Source organism: Ostrinia nubilalis, chromosome 8, assembly GCF_963855985.1.
Source record: "Ostrinia nubilalis chromosome 8, ilOstNubi1.1, whole genome shotgun sequence".
Classification (NCBI taxonomy): Eukaryota; Metazoa; Arthropoda; class Insecta; order Lepidoptera; family Crambidae; genus Ostrinia; species Ostrinia nubilalis.
In genome coordinates this window covers 1,196,233-1,223,810 of record NC_087095.1, presented here as the reverse complement: position 1 = coordinate 1,223,810, position 27,578 = coordinate 1,196,233, and the positions used below count along the sequence as shown (strand labels likewise).

The following is a 27,578-nucleotide window of genomic DNA, read 5'->3' as shown; positions in this document are numbered from 1 at the left end:
AAATACAAATTACCTAGGTACTGCCAGTTCCTGACTTACTGTAAAGGTCAATCAAACACGTGAAGTAAGCTGAAAATATATTTAGCTAATATTCAACAGCTGATAAATACTTGTTGCATTGCAATATAAATGTGCAAAAGTTATAATCTGTTAACGTGTTCACTGCGCTGCAGTGAAACTGGCGACTTCATTACAAACTTAACCTAAATTAATACTTAACACTAATAATTAAATAAACTATAATGTATAAAAAAATAAATTAAACTAACCTCGAATTTTAAGTTGTTTCATGCAACAAGTCCAATTAGGCACATATTTTGTATTGTTCACCCTAAATATAGCTGCTATATTCGAAAATTGAGTAGAATAAGAATACATTTTAACAGTGATATAATATGATAAATATGTTCGAGACTAGCTGACTATTTATTTCTGTATAAACTAACTAAATAATAAAAGTAACATGATTATTTGCATTTACGAAAGCTTTCGTATTTGCTGAAAATGCAACAACATTGTTGCTTGCGTAAGTTTGGGATGACTTTATTGCATTATTTTTTTGCCTGCTGGGAAGAGCTTTCCAAACGTTTGATTGTGATTTTAAGGGATTCTAAGGTCCACACCATTGTTATTTATTGAACAAGATTAAATATAGTATGTTTGCGGTTTTTGAGATGGGACAGTAGTAGCACTAAGTGCTTGGCCACTATAAGAAACGTGCGGGCGCCACTATGGACACTCGAATAAGATTTTATACGCGCCGCGGCTGAGTGTGCAGCCTGACCAAGCATAAAGAATTTTTGAAACAAAAACTTCTTCGATGGAAGCTGGTGTGGCCTTAACTTGCATAAATATTGAGTACTGAAAATAAGTCTACCCTACAGTGCCTAGATCAAGCACAAGAGTCGCGTATAACGTGTGATGGTTAGGCGCGGGCGCGGCGGGTGGCACAGTGTTGCGGTAGGAATACTCCAAGGCAAGGGCCGCGCGGGCCGGGGCTCCTGATTGGGCAGCGGAGTCCGTCTGGACCTCGAGACGAAGCGCCAGCTTGTTGGACTTGCGCCAGAGGATTATGCTGCAATGGAAGTAGGAAGATTAAGGTCTGTATTAGGTTCAATATTTAGACAAAGATTCTGCCCTGTGATTTGGTTTAAATATTGAAATTCAACCAATCAAAAGCTTCAATTCATTCGTTCCTTTCAGCCAAATGCGTCCACTGCTGGACAAAGTCCTCCCCCAAGGATTTCCATAACATAAAAGCTTTAATTGTGTGCTTGAAATTGAATCGAGTTTTGAACTTCGTTGTACAGTCACGGAATGAAAAGGTTCGTCAGTTTTCAAATTGATTCCTTCAACGAATCGCGAGCACATATTACCTTTTGAAACTATGCTACAGAATAATCTCAAATTAGAGAAAATAATCTTTAACTGTTCGTCAGTAAAGTTCAAAATTATTCAGATCAAAGTTGTTTGACGATTTATCTTGTCAAGAAGATTATTATGATTGATAAATAAAACCTTCTTGTTGGTTCAACCTGCCATTATTATGTCTATTAAATAAAAAAAAACTATTGTCAATTGGTCAATGTCATCATTGCATTGCACTGATGGGATAGAAAAATAAACAAGCAAAACCTTATTCATCAGCAAACGTCATATTTATTTAAATGTTAGCAGCACTGTTTCTTGCACTGTTATGTTGGCAGGTTTGACTCTTTGGTGCAAGCGAAAACCGACACTAAGGTGACGAACCTTTTCATTCTGCGACTGTACAATACACTTACACACGTAACATTATTTGACACTTTAATAACTCCATTATGTACATATAGTGAATCAGCTGTTGTACAGTCACGGAATGAAAAGGTTCGTCAGTTTTCAAATTGATTCCTTCAACGAATCGCGAGCACATATTACCTTTTGAAACTATGTTACAGAATAATCTCGAGTTAGAGAAAATAATCTTTGACTGTTCGTCAGTAAAGTTCAAAATTATTCAGATCAAATTTGTTTGACAATTTATCTTGTCAAGAAGATTATTATGGTTGATAAACTAAAACCTTCTTGTTGGTTCAACCTGCCATTATTATTTCTATTAAATAAAAAAAACTATTGTCAATTGGTCAATGTCATCATTGCATTGCACTGATGGGATAGAAAAATAAACAAGCAAAACCTTATTCGTTAGCAAACGTCATGAATATTTATTTAAATGTTAGCAGCACTGTTTCTTGCACTGTTATGTTGGCAGGTTTGACTCTTACAGTACCTAGTGCAAGCGAAAACCGACACTAAGGTGACGAACCTTTTCATTCCGCGACTGTACATACTGATAGCAGTATCAGTGATAGTAGTCTATTGCTGTCATCCACCAAGATTTTTTCCAAATTAGCATGTTTAAAGAAGTCTGCATCTAGCAGCTTCCTTCAGCCTCTACCAGCTCATCTGTCTCCCTTGCGATGCAATGGTGTGACGTGTCCCATAGTACTCACTCGCTGGTGTCGTGTTGCGAGTCGTCGTCGTACTCGGCGGCGTCGTCGCGTTGTGCGAGCGTCAGCGTCGTCGCAGGCGTCACCACGACGCAGCTGCTGCTGACGTCTGCTGTCCGATAGATGCTGCGGTATGACGTGTCCTGATGATGGTAATTGAAAAATTACCAAAATGTCTAAGCTCTAACCCATATTCAACGCTTTTACAAAATAATAAAAGCATCAGTAACACTACAGCAGCGTTGCATTTCGAACTCCTTCAAATTATGGTCAGACCACGGTCAGACTGCGCGTCAAAATATCTAGTATCTCGTAAGCAACTGTGCTGCGACTCTCATTGCAGCGCTGCCATAATGCGACATACTCCATACAAAATGCCTGAAAGAATAATTTGACGCTTTGTGTCGCGCCGTGCAGTGCCGCGCTGCGCTGCGCAATCAGGGCTATCGTTTTAGCGCTCACCAGTTGGCGCCACTGTAGAGTAAGGTCCTGTCACTTGCTAGTAGCGAAGACAGTGGCGCCAACTTGTGAGCGCTAAAGTGGTAGGAGGACTATCGCATTTGCACTCATCAGGATGGCGCCACTGTAGAGTAAGGCCCTGTCACTTGCTAGTAGCGAAGACAGTGGCACCAACTGGTGAGCGCTAAAGTGGTAGGAGGACTATCGCATTTGCACTCATCAAGATGGCGCCACTGTAGAGTAAGGCCCTGTCACTTGCTAGTAGCGAAGACAGTGGCACCAACTGGTGAACGCGAAAGTGGTAGGAGGACTCGCATTTGCACTCGTCAAGATGGCGCCACTGTAGAGTAAGGTCCTGTCAATCGCCAGGGGTGCCAACTGTTAAGTATAAAAACGATAGCCCTCATTGCGGTCCTTTACAGTGCGGCTCGGTCGCGCGTCTAACATACACGCACATTACTAAAACAGCAATTGCGCGGCGCGCTTTGGTATCGATGCAAAAATTCGCAGCATAATATGAGCCTAAGTAAGACCAACATTGTACCATCAAAAGGTGATACCGATGACCTGCTACCACGCTTGAGTTCTCCACAAACCTTTTCCAAATTGAGCGACTTTTCCAGCGACTTCTCGATGCTTCTCGGTTCTTCCTTCTCTTCAACCGGCGGCACGTCAGCCGGCTGCAATAACCTCAGCTGCATCTCGTGAGCAGTCGGGTTGGTCAGCTTCAGTAGTAGGGCCGACTTCTCGCCCGGTTTGATTGTTTCGTAGGAGATTATCTTCACTTCGGGCACGTGGTAGCTGGAATGGTAGGGATGTTAAGGTTTTTGGTGAAATTAATAATTCCTGCTAATTTCTGCCCTTTTTATTAAGGCTTGGTATTTCGGCTAAAGTAGGCATTTCGCGCTGTCAAAATCTGCGCGCGCAATTCTTCGCCAAAGACAGCGCGCCAAAGAGCTCCCGCCACAATTTTCAAGTACACAGTATAGAAATACGCAGTTGGTTAGGTTAGGTTGACTTCCTTCCCTTCAAGCGTCACACTCACAACACTTTCTAATACAAATCATATCCAAGTGATACAAATTAAAACACCTTTCAGACTTTTTGGGAATATATTCTAGAATCGAATAAATATAAAATATAACTGCAGAAGTAAACAAGGTTCAAAGTGGCCGTGGCGTCGCCCGACCTTCTGGAAGTTCTGCGCCGGCTTAAAGAATTTCAAGATTACGTCACCCGACCTATCGGTAGGCCCTTGGGAGCTTGAGCGATTGGAAAAACATTTAATGATAAGTTACTCTTAGTAGCGATTATTTAGAGCTTGGGTAATAAATTATAGTTGTTGCAATTCACGAAGCTTTGCTTGTGGTTAATAACATTAATCAGTACACGCATTAATTTTGTTTATTAATAAATAAAAATATCATACTAAAATTGCAAAAAACTTATTTGTTTGTATTGGTCTGGGTGTTTTCTTTCTATATTATGTATGACGTATGTACGGGATTCTGTATCGAAAATTACTATGAGCATCACACGCGGTTACCTGCGTACCTCTGTACACTCATGGGAGTTTAAGCAGAGGTTCCTAGAGTTTGACTTTGAGCTTTGTTTATAGTCATTACGAAGCAGACTGATGGGAAACTGCACTGTCTTGAATTCGAAAGGGTAATTTGACGGTGTTAGGGGAATTCTAGGAATAAATACAGAGTCTCCTCATTGAGATTGAGACATTAATTCAATTTGAGATTTCACTTGACATTGAACACAATCTGAAATGGAGTTTTCAAACACTTGTAAAAATAAAAAGTTATTAAATCAAAGGCACTAAGTAGTATTGTTATCAACTTCGAAGAAAATGACTGCCAAAATTACTTTCTACCCGTTCCACACGTCTTTCATGAATTATATTAAGGAATTGTTAAGCTAAATTTCAAGTAGATTGAACCAAGGAATCACTTTGTCCCATACAAACTTTGCCCCCTTTTTTCACCCCCTTCATTTCATGACCCCATTTCGGAAAATCTTTTCTTATGAGACTGATGCCTACGTCATACAAAGAACACACCTAACAACTTTCAGGTCTCTACCATATCCGTCAGTCATTTAGGACAAAGCATTTTTATTAGTTGTCCAATACTCTATCGTTCCAGGTATGTCACTGACAGGAGGGCGCTACTATCTTAATGGGTTATTCATTAGTCCCAACTTTATGCCACTTGACATTTCAGAATCGTTTGACTTTAGATACCTAAGCGATTTGATATTTGGAGTCTTTTAATGAAATCAAGTTCTGAAAATAACTTCAGGTGTTGTACCCAATCAAGCTTTTCATTTCAGAACAGTTAAATAGTTTTATTATTTGTTTCTTCTCTAAGTCTTAATTTGTCAGAGTAGGTAAAGGCTCTATGAGAGCAAAATTTAGCTTTATAATAGTTTTTAATTTTTTTCTTGAAATATTTGACGCCTTGTAATCTCTCGTTAATATAGGTCCACACAAATAAATAATGTTATAAATAAACTAGGTTTCCGCCCGCCGCTTCGCCCGCGTGGAATTTTTCGGTTTTTATATAACCTATTATACTCAGATATAATGTGGCTTTCTATTGGTGAAAGATTTTTTTAAATCGGTTCAGTAGATCCCGATATTACCCCTTACAATTTAACAAATATACAAACACACAAACTTTACCTCTTTATAATATTAGATATACCTAGATAGGTAATTTGAAACCCTATTTTGTTATATTCTTTTTTTATTTTATATATTTCACAATCCAAACTAATATTTACTGTAAGTAAATGCTATATGAAACTTTACAGTATTATTGTTTATAACCCAGATTAACATTATGACGATATGTGGTAAATAAATTTCAATAAATAAATAAGACGTGTCTAAAAAGCGCCATCTATCGTCATTGGTTAAAATCTACAGCACTGGACAAACTACGATATGACGTTCGTAAATATTCATTCGGGGGAAGCCGTGAAACGCCATCTATCAACATGGGTAAAACGAGGTAAAACATCATATCTAACGGGGGTAAAGCGAGGTCCACGCGAACGAAGTCGCGGGCGGCCGCTAGTTTATAATAGGTAGCTTTCCCTCCGCAACCTTATTGGTATTCCATGTATGTGTCTTTTAACTGATTTCTGTTAAACATTTCATGTAAAATTTGTCCAGTTATAACTCTATTTACATCTGCATCTGTAAGCAAGGATTCATGTTCTCCAGCCCAGATGCCGAGTAAACAGAATTGTCTTTCAGTGACGTGCAGCTGCCCCTATATTTGACCCACTGACCTAATTTTTTATTATTTATTTGTGTCAGTGTGCTCTTCTAAAGAGTGTAAGACGATTCTATGTAGGTAATATTAAAATGTAATTTTAACTCATTGGTTTTGTCTCATATTTCAGGAATTTACTATGTATCATGAGTAGAGTCTTCGTTTAAAAGGATGCGAACGATTTAAATTTCAATAGGTAGACAAAATTGATAATTCTTAATTATCAAAAATTTAGGCTTTCTCCAGTAACACTGATATTATTATACTGTGACTCATCAAAGTCATCATTGTCAAAAATATTGACAAATCGCGAACTGTCACAGCCAAAAAACTGACACGCGTCCGTCCTCCGTAAGCGCCACCGCGCGACTGATTGAGATTGTCCAAGCCGTCATGGACGATTTTTCCACATTTTTTAACATAGTAACTAAATAGGACGCAATATAAAAATTTCATCCGTTAAAAGCCCTCAAGTTATTTCTGAACTTTAGTTTATTAAAAGATTTAGAATCTCAAATCGCTTATTTTAAAAATAAAACCATAAATAGAAAACGAATAGAGGTAACTTTGGGAATTTATTCTATCGAGTCAACTTCATCAAATCGTGTTTCCATCCGTTAATTGCCCTAGAAAATATCCTCAACTATGCCCAATAAAAATCTTAGCCTTTAATTTTACTGTTTAGTACCTCAAAAATGAAAAATGAAAACCTGATTTTCGCCATTTTCTCTGCTACCCGGCCTTAAAAGTACCTTAATGTAAAAGGGCCACTATAAAGTCAATGAGTATTTAAAAGATAAAAGTGTTTGGGATGCGTTACTGCCTAGCTCACATAAATATTTATAACTTTGTACATTTTAAAGCCTGTAAACCTTTGAAAAAGAGGCTGACAATAGTGACTGAGTTTCTTGTGCTGCTTCTTCTCAGCACTGGCCCATTTATTGTCCTGAAGCAGTGCTGCAGTGGTAGGGTTAATACTGGGACGTGTAAAAGTGCTTTTTTTTAAGCCTATTTACAGAAATAAATGAGTTTTATGAGTTTTAAAAGTTCGGCCAATCCAAGGCCTGCAGCCTGCATTGCGCATGTAAAAGTTGTTTACTTACACTGCCGCGTTTGCGTTCCAGACGGTTACCATGAAAAAAGTCTATTTTAAAATCTAAAATGTCATATAACAAGCGCGATCTGCCCCCTTAGACAAAATGCAAAATGTGACAGTTTTCATGTCGAAAAGCCTTTTTTTGTATGGATGTTCAACGGATTCGATTTTCGATTCGATCAAAAAGTATCACTTGTCTAGAGCAACTGATCGCCGATCGCCACGTGCAGACGCTGTATCGATCGCCGCGACAGGACGGGTTGATGTGAACTTGTGAACTCATCACTACAAATTCATACATGACGTCGATCGCCATCGCGCACGCAGCCTGCACGCTTTGGTTTGGCCGAACCTTAACTACCTAGCTTCCTCTCCTAGAAATTCTGGTGACGTATGCTAAACACAAGTTGCCAATCATTTGACATTTCCATTGGAATTTAGATCTTATTACAGGGCAATAATTTAACAATGTTTACATCTTCGTGTTTGTATACAAATTCATACACGACTTCTGATCGCCCACGCAGCCTGCACGCTTTGGTTTGGCCGAACCTTAACTACCTAGCTTCCTCTCCTAGAAATTCTGGTGACGTATGCTAAACACAAGTTGCCAATCATTCGACATTTCCATTGGAATTTAGATCCTATTACAGGGGGATAACTTAACATTTGATTTGACATTGATCCGCAGGAGAACCAAAGTAACCGACATAGCTCGCAGAATTGCTAAAATCAAGTGGCAGTGGGCGGGGCACATAGCTCGTAGAGACGATGGCCATTGGGGCAGGAAAGTTCTCGAGTGGCGACCACGGGCTGGAAGACGTAGCATAGGCAGGACTCCTACTAGGTGGACCGACGATCTGGTAAAGGTCGCGGGAAGAGCCTGGATGCGGGCAGCGCAGGACCGTTCATTGTGGAAAACCTTGGGGGAGGCCTTTGTCCAGCAGTGGACGTCATTTGGCTGAAACGAACGAACGAACGAACTTAACATTTACATCTTTGTGTTTGTGTCTGTACTCACTAGGCCAGCAGCTCGATCTTGAACTTGATGGAGCCGGGGTTGTACTCGGGCTTGGTGAGGTTGTGGTCGCAGGCGCGGCAGCGCTGGCTGCGCTTGATGCTCAGCAGCTTGGCCAGCGGGTGCAGGCGGGCCACCAGCGCCGGCTGCCACTCCGGCGCTGCCAGCCGCTGCGGCATGCTCGTTACTGCAGTACAGCAAGAGATGCAGGTGAATAAGGGTGTTCTAAGAATAGTGATGCGAGATGCGAGAGACTCACGCCCGTATTCACAAACGATACTTGCTTAAGTAGCAAATCGAACGCATAACGTTGAATAGAGTTCTGTAATGAGGGCTATCGTTTTTATACTTAACAGTTGGCACCCCTGGCGATTGACAGGACCTTACTCTACAGTGGCGCCATCTTGGTGAGTGCAAATGCGATAGTCCTCCTACCACTTTCGCGCTCACCAGCCGGCGCCACTGTCTTCGCTACTAGCAAGTGACAGAACCTTACTCTACAGTGGCGCTAACTGGTGAGCGCTAAAACGATAGCCCTCATTGGTTCGTGTGTCACCCTGTGCGTTCACGCCCACTGTAAAACCTCATAGTAATGTTTGTGAATACGGGCGTCAGTCGAGCTCGCGCGAGGCGTTAAAAAAGGTCTCCACTACGTTTTACAGAGGGTAAAGGCAAGTTTAAAGCAAGACATGACATGAGAGGATCAATCAGGGTGTTCTAAGGATTGTGAAGCAAGTGACGTAGTCCTGCAAGACATTCCAAAAAAGAGCTCTACCACCATTTACATGACTGTCATGTAATGTGATGTGACGATAGCCAAACGGTGAAGGTGTTGGATTGGCCAACTCGTGATCCATGGAACGCGATTCGATCCCCGCCGCCGCTCGACTATTGTGGTGAACCCACTCGTAACATAAGCATATTTAGCTTACCACAAGAGGTTAACGGGATTGTTAAAGCCTGGTCCGTGAGCACGTAGAATCCCGTCCAATGACCCCAAGTTGCCCATCCTTTTCGCTCGCACGTAATTATGTTGCTGTCGTGCTCGCACACTCACTGCGGGCGCGCGTCGCACAGTCGCGATAGCAATATAATTACGCGCGAGCGATAAGGATGGGTAGCTTGGGGTCATTGGACGGGATTCTACGTGCTCACGGACTTTAGTAATTTGTATTTAAAATAAAAAAAGCAGAATGATAGTTGTAGTAAATGCGATATAATCTTCATGTGTTGATTTAATTAACAGCATGCTACTCACTCTGCTTCAAGTTGACCTCCTTAGTGTAGATGTCGTCAGGCAGCTCCTCTACCTCCTCAGAGGCCTGGCTCGGCGTGAAGTTGGCGATGGCGGCCGATGAGCCCGACTCGCTCGACGGGAGACCCGCGATGTTACGCGCCATTGCCCCTGTTAGACCGGTTTTATCCTGGGGACAGAGGATCAAAATCATGACTGTTTTATTCTGGAGGTATTGTAAAGCCATGATGTGATCAAAATGAGTTGAATTACCCTGGGGGTCAGGATCAGGGTCAAATCTAGGCTTGGGTTGGTATGGGAATCTTAAAGTAAGACAAATCACGGCGCGCATTTTAGTCCGGTATAGTATACTTTATCGACGTCACAATGCATGGGCGAAATCGAAAAAATGACGTGATAACCGCTTATCGCGGCGCGCATCCTAGCCCTACTGGGCATAACAAGCATGGTCAAAATAGGCTAAAACAGGCGTTATTTTCGAGAACAAATAGTAACTGTCAGCCCAACTTAAATAAACTTTAAATAGCCTATTTATTTGCATTTGCTATAACTGCCTGTGACTTGATCATTTTGAGCAGACATTGCCAATGCCAATGCAAGGAATTTGCAACTAAATGTGTCACTTTACCCTACTTACTTTAACCTACTTACTTGATAATAACTTACAGTGGTTATTTTGTAATAACTTACAGTTAAAGTGATGTATTTCCCTCTGATAGCAAACTTCTTCCTTTCTCTTTCTAACTTCTCCTGTTTCTCCTGCTGAGCAATGGCTTTGTAATAGTCCAGCAACTGATTGTACCGCGAGAGGAAAGGGTTTGTTCTTTCTGGCCAACCACCTGATGCTGTAACAACATAATGATAAACTACTTATCAGATCTTAACAGTACTAGAGTTGAAAGATTAAATTTCATAGAAACAATACCACAACAAACTAGTATAATGCACTTTGAGGGTTTTATTTAAAAAGGACAATGTTCGTTCTCCATACATTGTTCGCCGTTAGATCAACAGTGCCGAAAAAATACTTTCTAGGTTCTAAATGACACAAATCTTTATGTAAGAACAATTATTCCTGGCTGTTGGAGTTTGGGTTATAGTTTGTAGTATCTTGATAATAGGGGCCTCTTCAATAATAAGCCATTCTTCGGTGAACATTGGGGTTTACTTCGGTTTAAACAATATTATAGGTACATTACAGAAAATAAAGCCTTTCTCGTTGGCGGTAAAAAAATGGAAGCGACGCTTCGGTTGGCGGTCGTCGCATAGACAAAAAATTCTCTCGGCTCCATAGACTTCTTTCTATGGAGCATGCTTGATTATGATAGGGGGCGCTAGCGTCGCCGGTGGTGGCGCTGATGTAGCAGCGCGAACATACTGGGGCCCGTTGAAAGCAGGTGACTGGGTTTCAACTTCATTCGAAGGCGGCAGTGCGACGAGCTTGTTGAGAGCACGGCGGACAATTCCTTTGGCCGTGTTGACATCCACAACTCTGGTGATATTGTCGGGTCCGGGGTAGAGTTTGACAATCCGTCCTAGGCGCCATTTCATAGGTGGGGCGTGGTCTTCTTTGAGTAGGACCAGGTCGCCTTCCTTGGCTTGATGCTGCATTGTCCTCCACTTCGTTCGGACCTGGAGCTCTGATAGGTACTCCGTCCTCCATCTGTCCCAAAATTGCTGCCGGAGTCTCTCTATGATGTGGTAGCGATTGGTAGACTTCAGTTCTTCAGGCGGATGAGATGGCACCGACATGAGTGGACGACCGATGAGGAAGTGGCCAGGAGTGATAGGAGTCAGGTCAAGAGGATCGGAAGATAGAGGTGACAGGGGGCGGGAATTGAGGATTGACTCTATTTGCGCGAAGAGCGTAGTAAGTTCTTCAAATGTTAACGAACTATTGCCCGCGACCCGTTTTAAATGAAATTTTGACGATTTAACGCCGGCCTCCCATAAACCGCCGAAATTGGGGGAGTATGCCGGTATAAACTTCATGGTTATGCCTTCGCTACTAGTGAAATTGCATAGGGGCTGACGACTTGACCGCAACATTCTACTTAGTTCATTGTTTGCCCCAACGAAGTTAGTGCCGTTGTCGCAATGGATCGTATGGGGTTTGCCGCGGCGAGATACAAAACGTCGAAGACATAAAATAAAAGCTTCAGTACTTAGGTCACTGACCACCTCAAGGTGGACAGCCTTGGTTGTAAGACATACAAATATACATAGATAACATTTGGTGATGCGATTGCCACGTCCTTTACGACTGGATATTTGAAATGGCCCGGCAAAATCGGCGCCACAATAATAAAATGGGAATGACACATTAGTGCGGTTGACCGGCAAGTGGCCCATAAGGGGGTGCATAGTCTTGCCGCGCCAACGGATGCAAGTGACGCAGGCCTTCGTGACGCTGCGAGCAAGCGCCCTGCCACCCAGGGGCCAGAAGGTGTCCCTGATGGAAGCTAGCAGGAGCTGAGGCCCTGCGTGGAAAAGACGTAAATGTTCATCAATTAAAATCAATCTAGTTAATCGATGTTTATCTAAAATTATAGGATGTTTTTTATCGAACTCGTGATTAGATAATTTTAGCCTTCCTCCTACTCGTAGGACGCCATCTGCGTCGAGGAATGGATTTAGAGGTAAAAGTTTAGACTTATGATGCAATGGTTGGCTCTTTGAAATAGCATTAATTTCTGTATGAAAAGATTCAAATTGACAGAATTTAATTAACAATGTTTGAGATTTATTCAACTCTTCAACTTGTAGTGAGCCCGTAATCTTAGCTTTGTTTTTATTAACATTGTTGGCAAATCGCAATACATAGGCAAATATTCTTTTTAATTTACTATAGGACGAATATTTGTCAAAATCAATAAATGTAGGTTTTTCAATATTTAAATGAACTTTTAATTCAGGAACTTCAACAGAAAAATTAATAAGTTGCTGTGGCCACTCTACATAATCGTGTGCTAGGTAAGGAGGCCCTGACCACCATATACTAGTGGGTTCTAGGTCTTGGGGTTCGACTCCTCGAGAGGCTAAATCAGCCGGATTGAGATCCGTAGGAACGTGTCGCCAAGTGTGACCGCTTGTGAGCTCGTTAATTTCTTGAATTCTGTTAGAAACAAAGGCTTTTAGTAATTTTTGAGGTGTTTTGATCCAACTTAATAAAATTGAAGAGTCAGTCCAAAATACTACTTGTTTAAAATCCAATTTTAGAGATTTTATCAATTTAGAACATAGGCGAGCTCCCAAGAGGCCACCACAGAGCTCCAGTCGCGGAATAGTTGTAGGTTTGATAGGCGCGACTCGAGCCTTGGCGCATAATAACTTGACTGAAACATTGTTATCTTTGTCAATTGAGCGCAGATAGATACAGGTGCCATAGGCATCCTGTGATGCGTCCACAAAACAGTGCAATTCAATTGATATGGGTTCATTACAAACAACATGGCGAGGTATGTATAATGAAGATAGTTTATTTAGATTGTTGGCAATTATAGACCAATCTTTGGATAAGTTAGGCGGCACTGGATCATCCCAGTCCAATTTTAGGCTCCAAAGCTTTTGTAGCATAATTTTGGCTTTAATAGTGCATGCAGATAATAGTCCCAGTGGGTCAAAGATTTTACATGTCATGCATAAAATAGAAAATCTTAAAATAGTTTAGTAATTAGCAAATTTTAATCGATATCAATTGAAATGCAATTAATCTAGTTTAGGAGACTAACTTAGCCCTAAGTCTTGTATTTTGTTTAAAATTAGGTAACTTTTAACTTTAACATATGGGGATGAAATTCATCAATTTCCCAAAATAACTTTAGTGAATCATGTATTTCCTTACTGAAATAACAATGAACATTAGAATTTGATTATAGAATAGGCTGGGTATGACTTATAGGCCCAGAAATTAGTATAAATTAGGCTGGGTATTAAATAGGCCCAGAAAATAGTTTACATTTATAGGCTGGGTTTACATATAGGCCCAGAAATTAATCTTTATTAGGCTGGATACCACATATAGGCCCAGAAATTAGTTTACTTTATTAGGCTGGGTATTACTTATAGGCCCAGAAATTAGTTTACTTTATTAGGCTGGGTATTACTTATAGGCCCAGAAATTAGCCACCCTAAGTGGGATTGTTGCAATATAGGTTTGTTGGATCCTAACTTAATTCGCTTTGAACCTACAATATCCCAGAAAACGTCTGCCCCCAAAAGTATATCGACAGTGGAGGAACAGTAAAATAGAGGATCTGCAAGCTCAAGATCGGTAGGCAAGTTAAGATGCTCAATATTGACATTCATAGATGGTAATAGTCCAGTTATCTCAGGCACAACTAAGCACTGCACCTGCTTCTTGAATGAACTAACCTTGGATTTTAGAGTTAACTTACAACGTTCTGTTATAGAAAACGCGACATTGTTGATCCCAGACACACTCATCGAGTTGATGTCCTCGGTAAGCAAACTTAATTTTTGTATGAATGCATCAGTCACAAAAGACGATTGGCTGCCCGTGTCTAGCAGAGCACGCGCTTGGTACAATTTGTTATTGGATTCGATCTCAACCATAGCAGTACATAGGAGGACTTGGCCAACTGAAACAGCTGAGAGAGATATAGGCAAGGAAGGAACAGTAATGTTATCGGCTTCCTTAATATTGGGTTTGTCAAAATGTAACAAAGTATTGTGCCTTGACTTGCACATACGACATGATCCCTTCAATCTACATTGAGAAGAAATATGGCCCTTACGAAGGCAAGTATTACATAACTTTAGTCGAGTAACTTCATTGAGTCTGTCTTCAACAGACAACTTTTTGAAAGTTGGACATTGGTAAGTTGGATGAGATTGACTACAAATGGCACATGTAGGGGTATAGGATGTGGCAATTGCATCACTATTGTCTTCCAATGACACTGAAAAAGACTTGGTTGTATTATTGTTAGACTTTTGAAAACTTTTAGATTGATAGACGGGCTTCTCTACCTTATTTATAGAGGTAGTTTCTAAAATAGCAGCCCTATTTCGCAAAAATTGAAAGAAATTATCTAGTGTGGGCAAGCTTGGTAAGGTACTCTTATGCTCTTCCCACTTACAATTGGTAGAAGTATCTAATTTAGAAGATACTAAATATATTATCAAGGCATCCCAACTATCGGTGGGCAGACCCAAAGTATTCAAAGATCTCAAATTTTTAGTGACATTATCAATTAAATAGCGTAATGCCTTATAAGACTCTTTGTTAATTAACTCAATTGAAAACAATGACTTTAGGTGATTATTAATCAAAATATTTTTGTTGTTGTATCTCTCGCATAACAATTCCCAAGCAACAAGGTAATTTTTGGATGTAAATTCAATAGATTTTATAACAACAAGAGCACTTCCCTCTAGTGATGATCTGAGATAATGAAATTTGTTTATTGCCGGAATAGAATCATTGGAATTAATTAATGAATCAAAAGTGTCATGAAACTCTAGCCATTTTAGGTAATTTCCATCAAATGTAGGCAATTTTATAGTTGGCAACTTGATATTATTGAATTGTTGTGAGTGACTGCCGTTGGAAACACTACATGCATCACAAAACTTTGAATTGGAATTTGGAGTAGCAGACTCAATTATTTCTTGGAAGCTAGACAAGGCAGAGTACATGTCACTTTCTATTGATTCTCTCTCTTGTAATTGAATATCTAAATTGTCAGAATTATTTTCTATAAAAGTTTGCAATTTATCGAAGGATGAAAATAGTTCTTGACATTTTTCTAACCGAATAGTGAGCTCCTTAAGTTTTGCACCTTTAAGGTCACTTGGGTTGATCAATTTAATAGTTTGCAAGTAGTTTTTAATTGAAGTTAGACGGCCCTTGATAGAACTACGTTGCCTATACAATTTAGTGAGGTCCAATTTGGCGGAACTCTCGTTATAGTCATCACTCTCAGACATATTGGCGCACAAACAATGAAATAAGCAAATAAAACTGCAGGTCAAACTTGTATAGCGGTCCTTTGCGCAACTCGTGCGCGTCGCAGCCTCAGCCCGATGCCCCGAAGCTTTACAACTGCCCTGACGCCGCCCGCAGCAGAAGCGGAGATCGGCAGCTCAGAGGTTAGCACGCGTGATAGGCACCCCCACGTTGTAGGCCCGATTAGACTGAAACAGTTCGGCGTGTGGTGTTTAATGCGTGCAAAGCTAATAGCGAAGGCACAAACAGGAAGACAGTGAAGAGCGACAAGAAAAGAACCCACCTGTTGCTTGGAGAATTTGAAAATATACTTAGCGAGTTAACATGAAAACTTTGGATGAAACACTTTACGACACTCCATGCGCATTACAATCGTGCAATAGGTTATATAGGTGCTTGGAATCTTGGATGGAGGCCTGGATTTGGATTTAGCATCGGTTCTTCATCGGAATCATCGTTTTTCAGCAGTTTTCTTCGTGTTCGTCCTGTCACGGTCGCCAAAAACCATGTTGGAGCTTAGGATTATAGTTTGTAGTATCTTGATAATAGGGGCCTCTTCAATAATAAGCCATTCTTCGGTGAACATTGGGGTTTACTTCGGTTTAAACAATATTATAGGTACATTACAGAAAATAAAGCCTTTCTCGTTGGCGGTAAAAAAATGGAAGCGACGCTTCGGTTGGCGGTCGTCGCATAGACAAAAAATTCTCTCGGCTCCATAGACTTCTTTCTATGGAGCATGCTTGATTATGATAGGGGGCGCTAGCGTCGCCGGTGGTGGCGCTGATGTAGCAGCGCGAACACTGGCGGACCAATTCTATAAACTTATTGATAGAAATATTGTTATCATAACCTCTTACTTACTAGTATTGTATTATATTATTTTATGCACATCGATTTGGGAGATGTTCTGTATTGTAGTTGTCGCAGCCAAATTGTATTATAATATTGGACGGGTTTTGGAAATAGCTCGGCGTTCCACTTTTATGATTTACTTACTTACATTTTGCACGTAAATAAATAACATGAATCCTATGTTTACTTTCCACTCTTGACATTTAACACGTGACTTACCAAACTAACTATCTCCATGGTTACCGTCTTAGTCTATGCATGACTAGGGATTGAACAACTTTTAATTGAGTATTATTAACAATTCTCGATAATTATTATCGATTGAAAAATATTCGGTATTTGAATCGAAAGATATATTCAATTTTATCAATATCAAAATATTCAATTTTAATAATAAAATAAATATTATTTACTACTACTTATGAAATGTTCTGAACATTGCCTGGAGCGCTCCCCCAATCCTGGGTTTTCCCTTTCCAAGCTGAGAGGACATCATTTTGGTTCTATCGATACATTATAAAGGTACTTAATATTTGAAATGTATTACCAATTATTGTTATAAGCATTTTGAGCGAATAAAACTTTCAATTCTATTAGAACTTTAGACATTTCTCTCACTTTAAGCGGCATTGGATTTTTCATCGGATTTTGAAACTGTTACAGATATATTAAGAGCGTTTACGCGAAGCGCGGCGTTTCAAGGGGCATCATTGGAAATGATTCGCGCGCGGCGTTTTTTAATAGTTTTCAAATGTTTATAGCAAAACCATGGACCTATAAAAAAAGTCGGACGGATTCTCATCAACAAAATACTGTGACATTAGGATACACCAGCTTGCCTGTACGTACAGGCCGGCACGCACACATTCACACCCTGACGCACCACTTCGAGTGCAAACTTCACACAGTTGACACATTTAGGCGGCGAAAAAACAACACGAATACGACATGTCTTGTGTAATGAAATTGTGTAAAAACCGTTCTGTTCGAACAAACAAAAATTAAGGAATCACATTTCACAGGTAAAATAATAATCCAATCACTTATTTCCCGACATTAAAATATTGAAATTAATTGAAATCAAACGTCATTCACTCGAAAAAATTATACGTCAAAGACCAGTGTTCTCAGTTATTTACGTGGGAAAATTACCCGAAATATGGGAAATTAATAATAATTTTAGGACTTTTTAGTTATTTATTACCTACGCATACTATAGAAATAAAATAATTTATCATAATAATTGTGTTTTAATGGGATATATTTTCATAGGCAGATTTGATCCTTCCCAAAAATGTGGAACTGCGAAATTCAAATTTTCTTACATTGATTGCAAGTCAGTGTCAGGTTGTACCTATGTTAAAATCTATCAGAGATAATAATAATTATATTGATGATGCATAAGATTATGATTATAATGTAGGTATAGCCTGACCAGGAACATAAAAACCCTGGCATAGAGGCGCGTCAATTGCATTTGATAGTGCAACACTGAGTACAGTCGTACCTGTGTTAAATTAATAGGCTAACTTTATGTATCAGGATTCAGGATTACGGGCTAATTTGATATTTTCATAAATTAACGAAAAAATATTATTATAGGTAACCTGATTTAAATAAATTAAATGAAACCATCAATCGAGCTAGTAGATTTATTTTATTATTCATCAATAATCAAATTCAGAACTTGAATATTCAACTGCAATGTCTGCTCATGAACGCTTCAAACTCGGTACTTCTTTCCCAATCCCATAAAATTCAACACTTAGAAAGTGACAAAATTTTTAAAATAGGTAGTTGAAACAAACCACAGCTAATTTTCATAGTGGACTGTACTATACGATAAACATGTCAGTCAATTTGACAACCTTTGTCGGAAACATTATTCAATGAAAATATTGTCCGAACCCTTAGTATTTCTCTTCGACAAATACTTTAACACATTGTGAACCACTTTTCTTTCACGACTATAAAAATATTTTAGCAATTTAATTCATAAAACCAATTGCGCACATTTAAAATAAAGTTTGTTTACACTTTGACAGCAATAGACTGACATGCAAGGTGACATGTCAATGAAGTTTTCAGTTACTGTTGCCATTAAAAGAAATTTCTTACAAAACTTTGCGCGCAAAAAGCAAATCTAGTATGAAAATCATCAAACTTCTAATGCTCGTAACTTAGTTCAGACTGAGTTTAGAGGTATACATGCCATAGTAAGTTTGGTTTATTACACTATTTTGTAATCAAAAAATAAAGTTTGGTCGATGGCCGCGCGAAAAAAAAAAGACGCCAATTTCCGGCATTGTCTTTTCGCGCTTACCTCAAAGTCAACGCATTCACCTATCATCCTTTTTCAATTCTGTCTACATTTCCAAGTAACATCTGCCGATCTATGTTTTTCTTAAAATAAATGGGTAAAATGTTTTGGCTAACATGGCATCCCTAAATTCACTCACACAATAGACAAACGCCAAAATTTTGCGTCACAGTTTTGTTGTAGCGCGAGTTCCGTCCGCCTTTTTTTATAGGTCCATGAGCAAAACAATAACAATGAATTAAATATCGTTTCAAAGTAAATATTTTAAAGAAGATGTTGTTTTATTATATTAAGCTATTTTTATGTTGAATAAAGGAAGAATATTGGTGAAAAAATCACTTTCATTTTTGGGTATTTCACGTTCTTTTAATTTGTGATTTCATATTGTAAAATGCTTCGTTTCCGGCTGTCAAACAGTTCACAACGTAAATTGAGGTTCCTGATTACAATCGTAAATACACAGTGCTAAAGTGCGCGATTAGTGCCGTATACCACTGAAAACTATAGTTAACTGGTGTAACTTTAACCACAAGTGTTATCTTCGCTGAATATCAGGCGCAAACGAGAATATTCCGCGTGTGAAATATTTGAGAAATCATCCAACAACACAGTGACATAAAAATCACTTGAAAACTACCCACTAAACCCCAAACAAAATAAAGAGCGGTGAACGATTTCCGGCCGACTGTCACAGGGTCAGTGTTGCCACAGCAAAACTATTGCCAGGAACAAAATAAATCTACCAAATAGTAGAAATGGACTTGAAAGTGATACTAGCAAAAATGGAAGAAATGAAAACAGACTTCAAAATGCAAAATGAAAAGTTAGCTGAAAGTTTCAACAGAAGCCTCTCAAAAACTATAGATGAAAAGCTAAAACCACTTTTAGACGAGAATATAAAATTAAAAGAAGAAGTTCAAAACCTACAATCGCGAGTACAAACCTTGGAAAGAGAAACTAGGAAAAACAACATTATATTACACGGCGTTCCTGAAAATGAAGCAAACGATAGTGATCTCAGGAATATAGTTATAGAGATATTAAATAAAATTTCCCAAAAAGTCGAAGGAATGCAAGACTGGGACAAGTGGGAAATCAGCAATGTGAGAAGACTTGGGAAGAAAAATACCGAGAAAAAAAGACCAATACTCATAACTCTTACACTGACATGGCGAAAGTACGAAGTCCTGAAAAACAATAAAAACTTTCCATCGGACATATATGCCACTGAAGACTACCCGAGAGATATCCTTATAAAAAGGAAAGAACTAAAGGAGAAAAAAGAGCAAGAAGAAAGGCAAGGGAAGATAGCGTTTATAAGATACGACAAACTCATAGTCAAGGATAGAGATGTAGATGAAACTAAAAGAAAAAGATCACCATCTAAGTCACCAAAAGAAAATCAGAAAGACACAAAAAACATAGCGGCTGCCCCTCCAAAAAAACTTAACAAGAGATTCGATACATTTCGTGCTAAACCGAACTCCACTTCAAACGAATCCAGGAACTAATAGAACAAATGCAACTCATCACACCGGAAACGGAAACTTAACTACAGTAAACGATAACAACATCTTACACAACAAAAACTCTCTCCCAATACGGCTGGTCACCGCGGGGGAAGTAGACCACCACCCTCCATCAAATAAAAACCAACAAAATGAAAACAATGAAACCTTAAGCAAGAGTAGTAAGTCGAGCAGAGAACAAGGATTAAAAATATGCACATTCAATGTTAGATCCCTATCTACAAACGAAAGAATCCTTGAACTAAACAATGCAATAGATAAAGTGACATGGGATATCATGGGACTCGCAGAAGTTAAAAAAATGGGATGCATCATAGAAGAACATAAAGACTATATATTTTGTTATATGGGAGAGACACGGGGACTTCATGGCGTGGGTTTCCTAATAAAAAAAATCACTAAAAAAACATATAGAAAGCTTTTTGGGTATATCAGAGAGAGTAGCTTTACTAAAAATGAACTTTAAGGAAGGACCATTATCGCTGATCCAAGTGTATGCTCCTACTGAGAGTTCAAGCGAAGAAGACATCACAAAATTCTACAATGACTTAACAAATGCGCAAGAACTGGCTGACAAAAATAGATTACTCATGGGAGACTTCAACGCTAAAATTGGACAACCAAATCCCCAAGAAAATTTAATAATGGGCAAATATGGTTATGGCGAACGGAACTCCAGAGGTGAACGCCTAATACAATATGCATATGAAAACAAACTGTCAATCATGAACACATATTTCAAGAAAAAGGCTTCTAGAAAATGGACATGGTTATCACCTGATCATAAGACCAAAAACGAAATAGACTTCATACTGAGCCCTACACCAAAAACTATAACAAACATAGAGGTTCTAAACCAAATAAATTTCCCGTCTGACCACAGGATTGTCAGATGTTCCATAAAAATTAAGAAACCTAAAACTGGCCGAGGAAAATTCAAAATGTTACCCAATAAACTGAAGTCTACTGACGAGATAAACAACTACATACAAAACCTACAAAAGAACATATCATCAACTATGCAACTCCTAAAGGGACATAAAAGTGTTCAAGCTTTTAGTAACAAACTGGAAGAAGTATTAACAGAAAGCCTTAAAATCGATGTAAAAACAACCAATAGATGCACCAAAAAGATCATCAGCCAACACACACAAGACCTAATCTGTAGAAGAACTGAACTGATATCTATGAAAGACAAATCCAAAGAAAAGAGAGAGGAACTAAAGGAATTGTTCAAACAAACCAATAAATCAATCAGAAGAGATTATGATAACCACAGAAGAGAAATAATAGTAAAAAACATGTCATTGTTCCGGAGTTCGAAAAGAGCGTACAAAGAACTAATTACGCACAAAAATTGGGTACAGAGTCTAAGCAGTGGGAAGGGCGAAATCAGAGACAGAGAAGGTATAATAGAATGTGCAACAGCTTTCTATTCCTCGCTATATCAAAAACCACCACCAGAAATGACAGAAGAGGATGAAAATAGCGATATAACGGAAGAGGATACAGGAGAAACAAAAATAAACCCAATAACGGAAAGTGAAGTATGGACTCACATTACAAAATTAAAACCTGAGAAGAGCCCAGGAGAAGACAACATTACAAATGAAGCCCTGAAAATCGGTGCGCGAATTCTAGTCCCATATCTAACTGAGATGTTTAACTTAGTACTGGAAGAAGAACAAGTACCATCGCAATGGACTAAGTCAAACATAATTCTACTGTATAAAAAAGGAAGTCCACTCGACATCGGCAACTATAGACCTATCAGCCTACTATCTGCAATATATAAACTCTTTTCATCAATACTTCTCAGCAGAATAGCATCAAAAATTGATAACAATCAACCAATAGAACAAGCGGGCTTTAGACCACATTACTCAACAATTGATCACATCCATACAATAGAACAAGTAATGGAGAAATTTAAAGAATTTAATAAACCACTTTATTTGGCATTTGTGGATTATTCCAAAGCATTCGACAGTATAGTGCACTCATCCATATGGACTGCTCTAAGGAACAACGATATAAATAAAACATACATAAATATCATCAAAAACATCTATTCCAAAAGCGTAAGCAGAGTAAAACTGGAAAGACAAGGAGAAGAGTTCATAATTGGAAGAGGAGTGCGGCAGGGAGACCCGCTCTCTCCTAAACTGTTCATAGCTGTGCTGGAGGACATTTTCAAGAATATTGATTGGAAAAATAGAGGCATATGGATAGATAATAATAAATTGACACACCTAAGGTTTGCAGATGACATAGTTCTATTCAGTGAATCAGCTACAGACTTAGAGAAAATGTTGCAAAGTGTGAACTATGAAAGTATAAAAATCGGCTTACACATGAACGCTTCTAAAACTAAAATCATGTCAAACAGTCCTAGGAAAACAATAAAAATAGAGGAAAAACCTATAGAATATGTAGATGACTATGTATACCTAGGCAAATTGGTGTCATTCGATACAAACAGCAACGAAAACGAACTAGACAGACGAATAGGTATAAAATGGAAGAAATACTGGGCACAAAAAGAAATCTTAAAAGGGAATTATAACTTAAATATAAAAAAGACAATAATGGATTCCTGCATTCTCCCAAGCCTAACTTATGCTAGCCAGACATGGGTCTTTACGGAAAGAGTAAAAAACAAAATCTCCTCTTGTCAACACGCAATGGAGAGAAGTATCTTAAAACTAAGAAGAATACAAAAGACTAGAAACACAGACATCCGTATGAAAACTAAATTATCAGATGCTCTTAAATTTAGCCTAAAGCAGAAGTGGAACTGGGCAGGTCATTTGGCAAGATATAAAGATAAGAGGTGGACCTATCAAACAACAAAATGGCAAGGCCCAAAAGGCAAAAGAAACGTAGGACGGCCGAAGAAAAGATGGGCCGATGACATAACAAACAAGGCAGGGAAAAATTGGATGCACATAGCCAGCGACAGGGAAAGGTGGAAAAAGATGGAGGAGGCTTTTACCCAAGTGGGGCCACAAACAAGAGATATAGATTAATTGAATCAAACTGTAAAAATGTGGAATACAAAGCTATAATAAATAAAATAAATTGTAAAATGCTTAAATCTAAAAATTTTCTCAGATAACTATTTGCCCAAGGATCTATGCTATAGGATATAAATGTTTTTTAAATCGTTTTCACAGTATTTTTATAAAAATTTCAGCTTGTAAACTGACGCTAAAGTGGAAATTTACAAAACCTGTGTGGACTTATCTTGATAGAATTCTTAAATACTAAACTAATCGCAATATTTTCTCAATTAACTATTTAGACGACGAAATTGCCTAACTATTTATGCCTATAACATATTTGTAGTATTACTGGTTAATGATTGTAACGAGTTGAAAAAGTACTGTTTTTGCGCCAAACGGCGTAAACGCTCTTAAAGATGATCCCATATTGTTGTCATTGTCTATATCAGTGTTATGATCACAATTCTTTTTATTTTATTCATAACCTTCGACCAGTTGGACACATTAGATAGCTTCTTGTAGTATCGTGCAATATATTTTAAACTTTTAATTAAAATCTAGTCATACTGTAGCAATATGGACGATTTATTTTATTTACAAGATCGGTATCTTATTGTCTATGATGACCGCAGTCAACATCACAATTACATGGATTCCTAACAATGAAGTACGGCATTGCCTTGTGCCGATTTTACATAGATTTTATCGACACAAATTATGGTACTTCATAGGATATGGAGCAGGCCACGCCCTAAAATGTCCGGATGTCGTCATAGTATTATGGAATACATATAAAAGACTTTTATTATTTCATTTTCTAATCCTCAAGTGTCCGTTACAATCTAATTAATATTTAAGTATTCAAAAAGTAAGAGATTAATTTTGATACTTTACTGCTGTGCCCAGGAATCTAAGGCGGTTTCTGACAATGTCCTTTAAGTATCTACAGTTTTTAGCATGTTATTGAATGAATCTGTGAGGTGTCTTTGGTCTAAAAGTTATAGTGCAATATTCTCATAGTTGAACCTTACCAACAGACTGGTCCGGAATGCCAACATCTCTTGACGTCCACCTACAATTAAAGCAGGACAGGTAGTACATCTTTTTCGGTTGTTTATTTTCTACTTTAGCGTCCCCTCCTGCAGGATCCTGTGCTTGTCTTTGCTGAGCCATTGTAGCTCTTGTAGACAGTGTGTGGAAGCAGCTGGGGCAGTCGAAGCAGCTGCTACACCGGTTTTTCTTCAGCCGGGCTTCAGATGAGGGCATGTTTTCAAGGCAGTTGGCACAGTGGTGGGAATCCACCTGGATTAAGAAAAAATTGTATTTTTAATATTATGTAAAGTGGATTAAAAATAATTTTTTAAGTATAGGGCTGTTTAGAAGAGCCATCCTGCCTTCTCATGTACAAGTGCCAGCATAAATTAAGTTTACAAGAACTATGGCAAATTAAATAGATGTTATAGGAGCTGTAATGCCACAAATCTTTGCAGTCTGGTGTGATAATACTGCACAATACTAAAGTGGGTAAGTATTCATTCAAAATCAAACATTGTTCCCTGGTTATCAAAGAAAATGTTACGAGACTAATTTCAACTGACCGATTACATGAATTTATAGGCAATTCAGTGCAATACAATAGAATAAAAACGGAGGCGGGACTGGGGAGGGGCAACCTACTTTTGAAACCAATTTTCAATTACAATTCCGCAGCCCTATAAACCAAACTCCTGGAATTATATAAAGCAATGTGTTTCATAATCGAAGCGGCATTATTTTAATGAATTTTAAACAGCTTTGAGTCACCTCATGACAAATACAGAATCCGCAACGTATCTTCAAACAATGTCGGCAGAAATATAAGCTTGTTATCGGCTTGAGTTGTCCACAAGAACAGACGTATTTTACGTAGTCTGGTTGAGTTAAATAAGCCATTTTTAGGTAGAAAAATAATTGAAATCACTAAAAAATGAGTGAGAAACTACAAATCCAGAAGGCAAAAAATGACAACTAAGAATTTGACAGTCATGACATTGACACATGTTTGACAAAAATAAATACGTTCAGAAATCACAGATTTCAGAAGTCCTTTCTTGCTTGAAGCAAGCTGTCATACTCGAAACATTTGTTTTCTAAACTGTCAATAGATGGCATTAGCTTTGGCCTTTGGCATTAGTTTAATAAACTGTCAATAGATGGCATTAGCTGTACTAAAAATAAAAATGTATTTTTCTAATTTCCAGGAATTTTTAACCCTTTATATCACCGTGTGACATAACAGTTACAAACCAATTACTTCGTCATAAAATTCCAAACATAAATTTTATTCCATTTTAAATCAATGTCGCACGACGGTGACAAACCGTTCTATGCATTTTAGTGCCTTTTGTGCATACGAGATGGCGTTACTTGTATCAAAAGTTGGACGAAAGTCACTTCCCGCCAATTTGTAAGAACCTTTCGCGAGTCGTAAATGGAAAAATCGAAAAAAAATACGATATCGAAGTAAACTACGAAGCTGTTGTATAATCTAGTAGGTAAGTTTATGATTATGACTATTTGTTGTTAGTAACGCATAATCTTTCGTAATTCTTGATAAATTCATCGAATATTTGTTTGTGACATTTCTGTTACATTGCGTTGTAATGTTCCCTTAGTGCAGTACATTGAACTTTGTTTTATTATTTGACAGAATGGCTTCTCGGAGTCTAAGAGAAGAAGAAATTGAGCAACATCTCTTTGATTATGAGGTCAGCGAGGACGGATATGAAGATGATGACGACAGCGTTGCGGACCCTGACTTTATTCCGGATCTGGAGCACCCGTTCGAAGATGATGCTGTTGAAGTGGTTGAAGGATTAGATATCGATGATATTATTGACAACTTAGAGCACAATGTAAGTACTTCTCAGCCTTCAGCTACCATAGAATCTTCTTATCAGCCAGGACCATCAGCTCGTCGTCAAAGCTCGTCGTCTGGATATTCGCCAGCCGTTAACTTGGTCGGACGTGTCAGCGCTATGAAATTATTTAATTTAATTATTCATTAGCAATATCGCGACCTACATTCTCGGAACTCGGAAGTGTTCTACTGTGTCGTTCGTTTCTAATTAGACATAAAACTTATAATGTTAAGTGATTCGACGTAGTAATATGGAAGGAAGTCCCTTCAACCGGAGTGCGCTCACGCAGCGCAGCCCTCCGCCCACGCCCTCGCAGCGCGCGCCCCCCGCCGCCCCCGCCGAGCACGTCATGGAACCACTCGAAGTGGTGGCCACTTCAGAACTCCAGAACTGGATGAAGAGCATCGAGCAGTGCCTGAATGAGGTGTGCATAATCTCATCGGAAGGAAAACTCAACACTGACCAGAAACTGAGGATTAGTAACCTGTGCAGAAGGGTGAGCCATGGAACATCCCAAATGGCCGTGCAATACCAGTCGCTGAAGCAAAAAGCTATTCAAGCTCACAGTAATGTGCAGGCCCTCAAGGAAAACCAAGACCTTTCACAGCAAGTTCAAGACCTCAAAAACATAATTGAAGTGACCTCTAAACCAATCTCGGGAGCAGTCTCCTTTGCTGACGTGGTTAGAAAAAGCCCTGACAATTTTATTCAGCCCAAAAATGTAAGTTCAGTGGCGATTTACCCCGCGGATAAAATGAAGTCAAGCGAGGAGACCAAGAACCTAGTGCAGAAAATTATCAAGCCTGAAGAAATGAAATTGCACGTGAGAGGTCTACGGAAGACTAGAAATGGCGGCGTCATCATCAGCACCGACTCAAAAGATGACATTGAAAAGCTGAAGCAATCGGCGCAATTAAAAACCTCTGGCCTTACTATAGACGAGACCAATAAACGGAAACCCAGGATGATAGTACTCGGAGTTCCTGCTTCTATGCAAGAAACTGAGGTTTTTAAATGCATTTACCAACAAAACTTAGCCGAAAAACTACCAAATACATCATTTGAAGCATTTATGTCATCTGTTAAGCTAAGTCATAAATCAGGTAAGAAAGATGCTGAAACCTGCAATTACGTCATAGAAGTCTCAGCTCAAATAAGAAAGACCTTAATAACAAATGACCGAGTTTTTGTGAATTGGTCCTCGTGCCCTATAAGAGATTTCACTCTGGTAACAAGGTGCTTCAAGTGTCAGCAGTATGGACATGCTGCAAAGACGTGTCGGGAGGCCACCATCACTTGCGGCCACTGCGGAGAAGTGGGTCACGCGCTGAAGGACTGCACGAAAAAGGACGAGCCATCAAAATGTGCGACCTGCTTACACTTCAAAAAGC

The 27,578-nt window shown here is 38.9% G+C and overlaps 1 protein-coding gene across 1 annotated transcript; it reads right to left on the bottom strand.

The window, feature by feature from the left end:
- Nucleotides 1-64: 64 nt before the first annotated feature.
- LOC135073704 (dynactin subunit 4) lies at nucleotides 65-25,282 on the bottom strand. Its single transcript, XM_063967849.1, has 8 exons — nucleotides 25,091-25,282; nucleotides 24,319-24,589; nucleotides 10,298-10,452; nucleotides 9,611-9,776; nucleotides 8,356-8,539; nucleotides 3,545-3,749; nucleotides 2,493-2,632; nucleotides 65-1,075 (listed from the first exon to the last, which is right to left on the bottom strand). The coding sequence occupies exons 1-8, from the start codon at nucleotides 25,217-25,219 to the stop codon at nucleotides 874-876; spliced, it is 1,452 nt and encodes a 483-aa protein (XP_063823919.1). The 5' UTR covers nucleotides 25,220-25,282; the 3' UTR covers nucleotides 65-873.
- Between the last annotated feature and the right edge of the window lie 2,296 nt (nucleotides 25,283-27,578).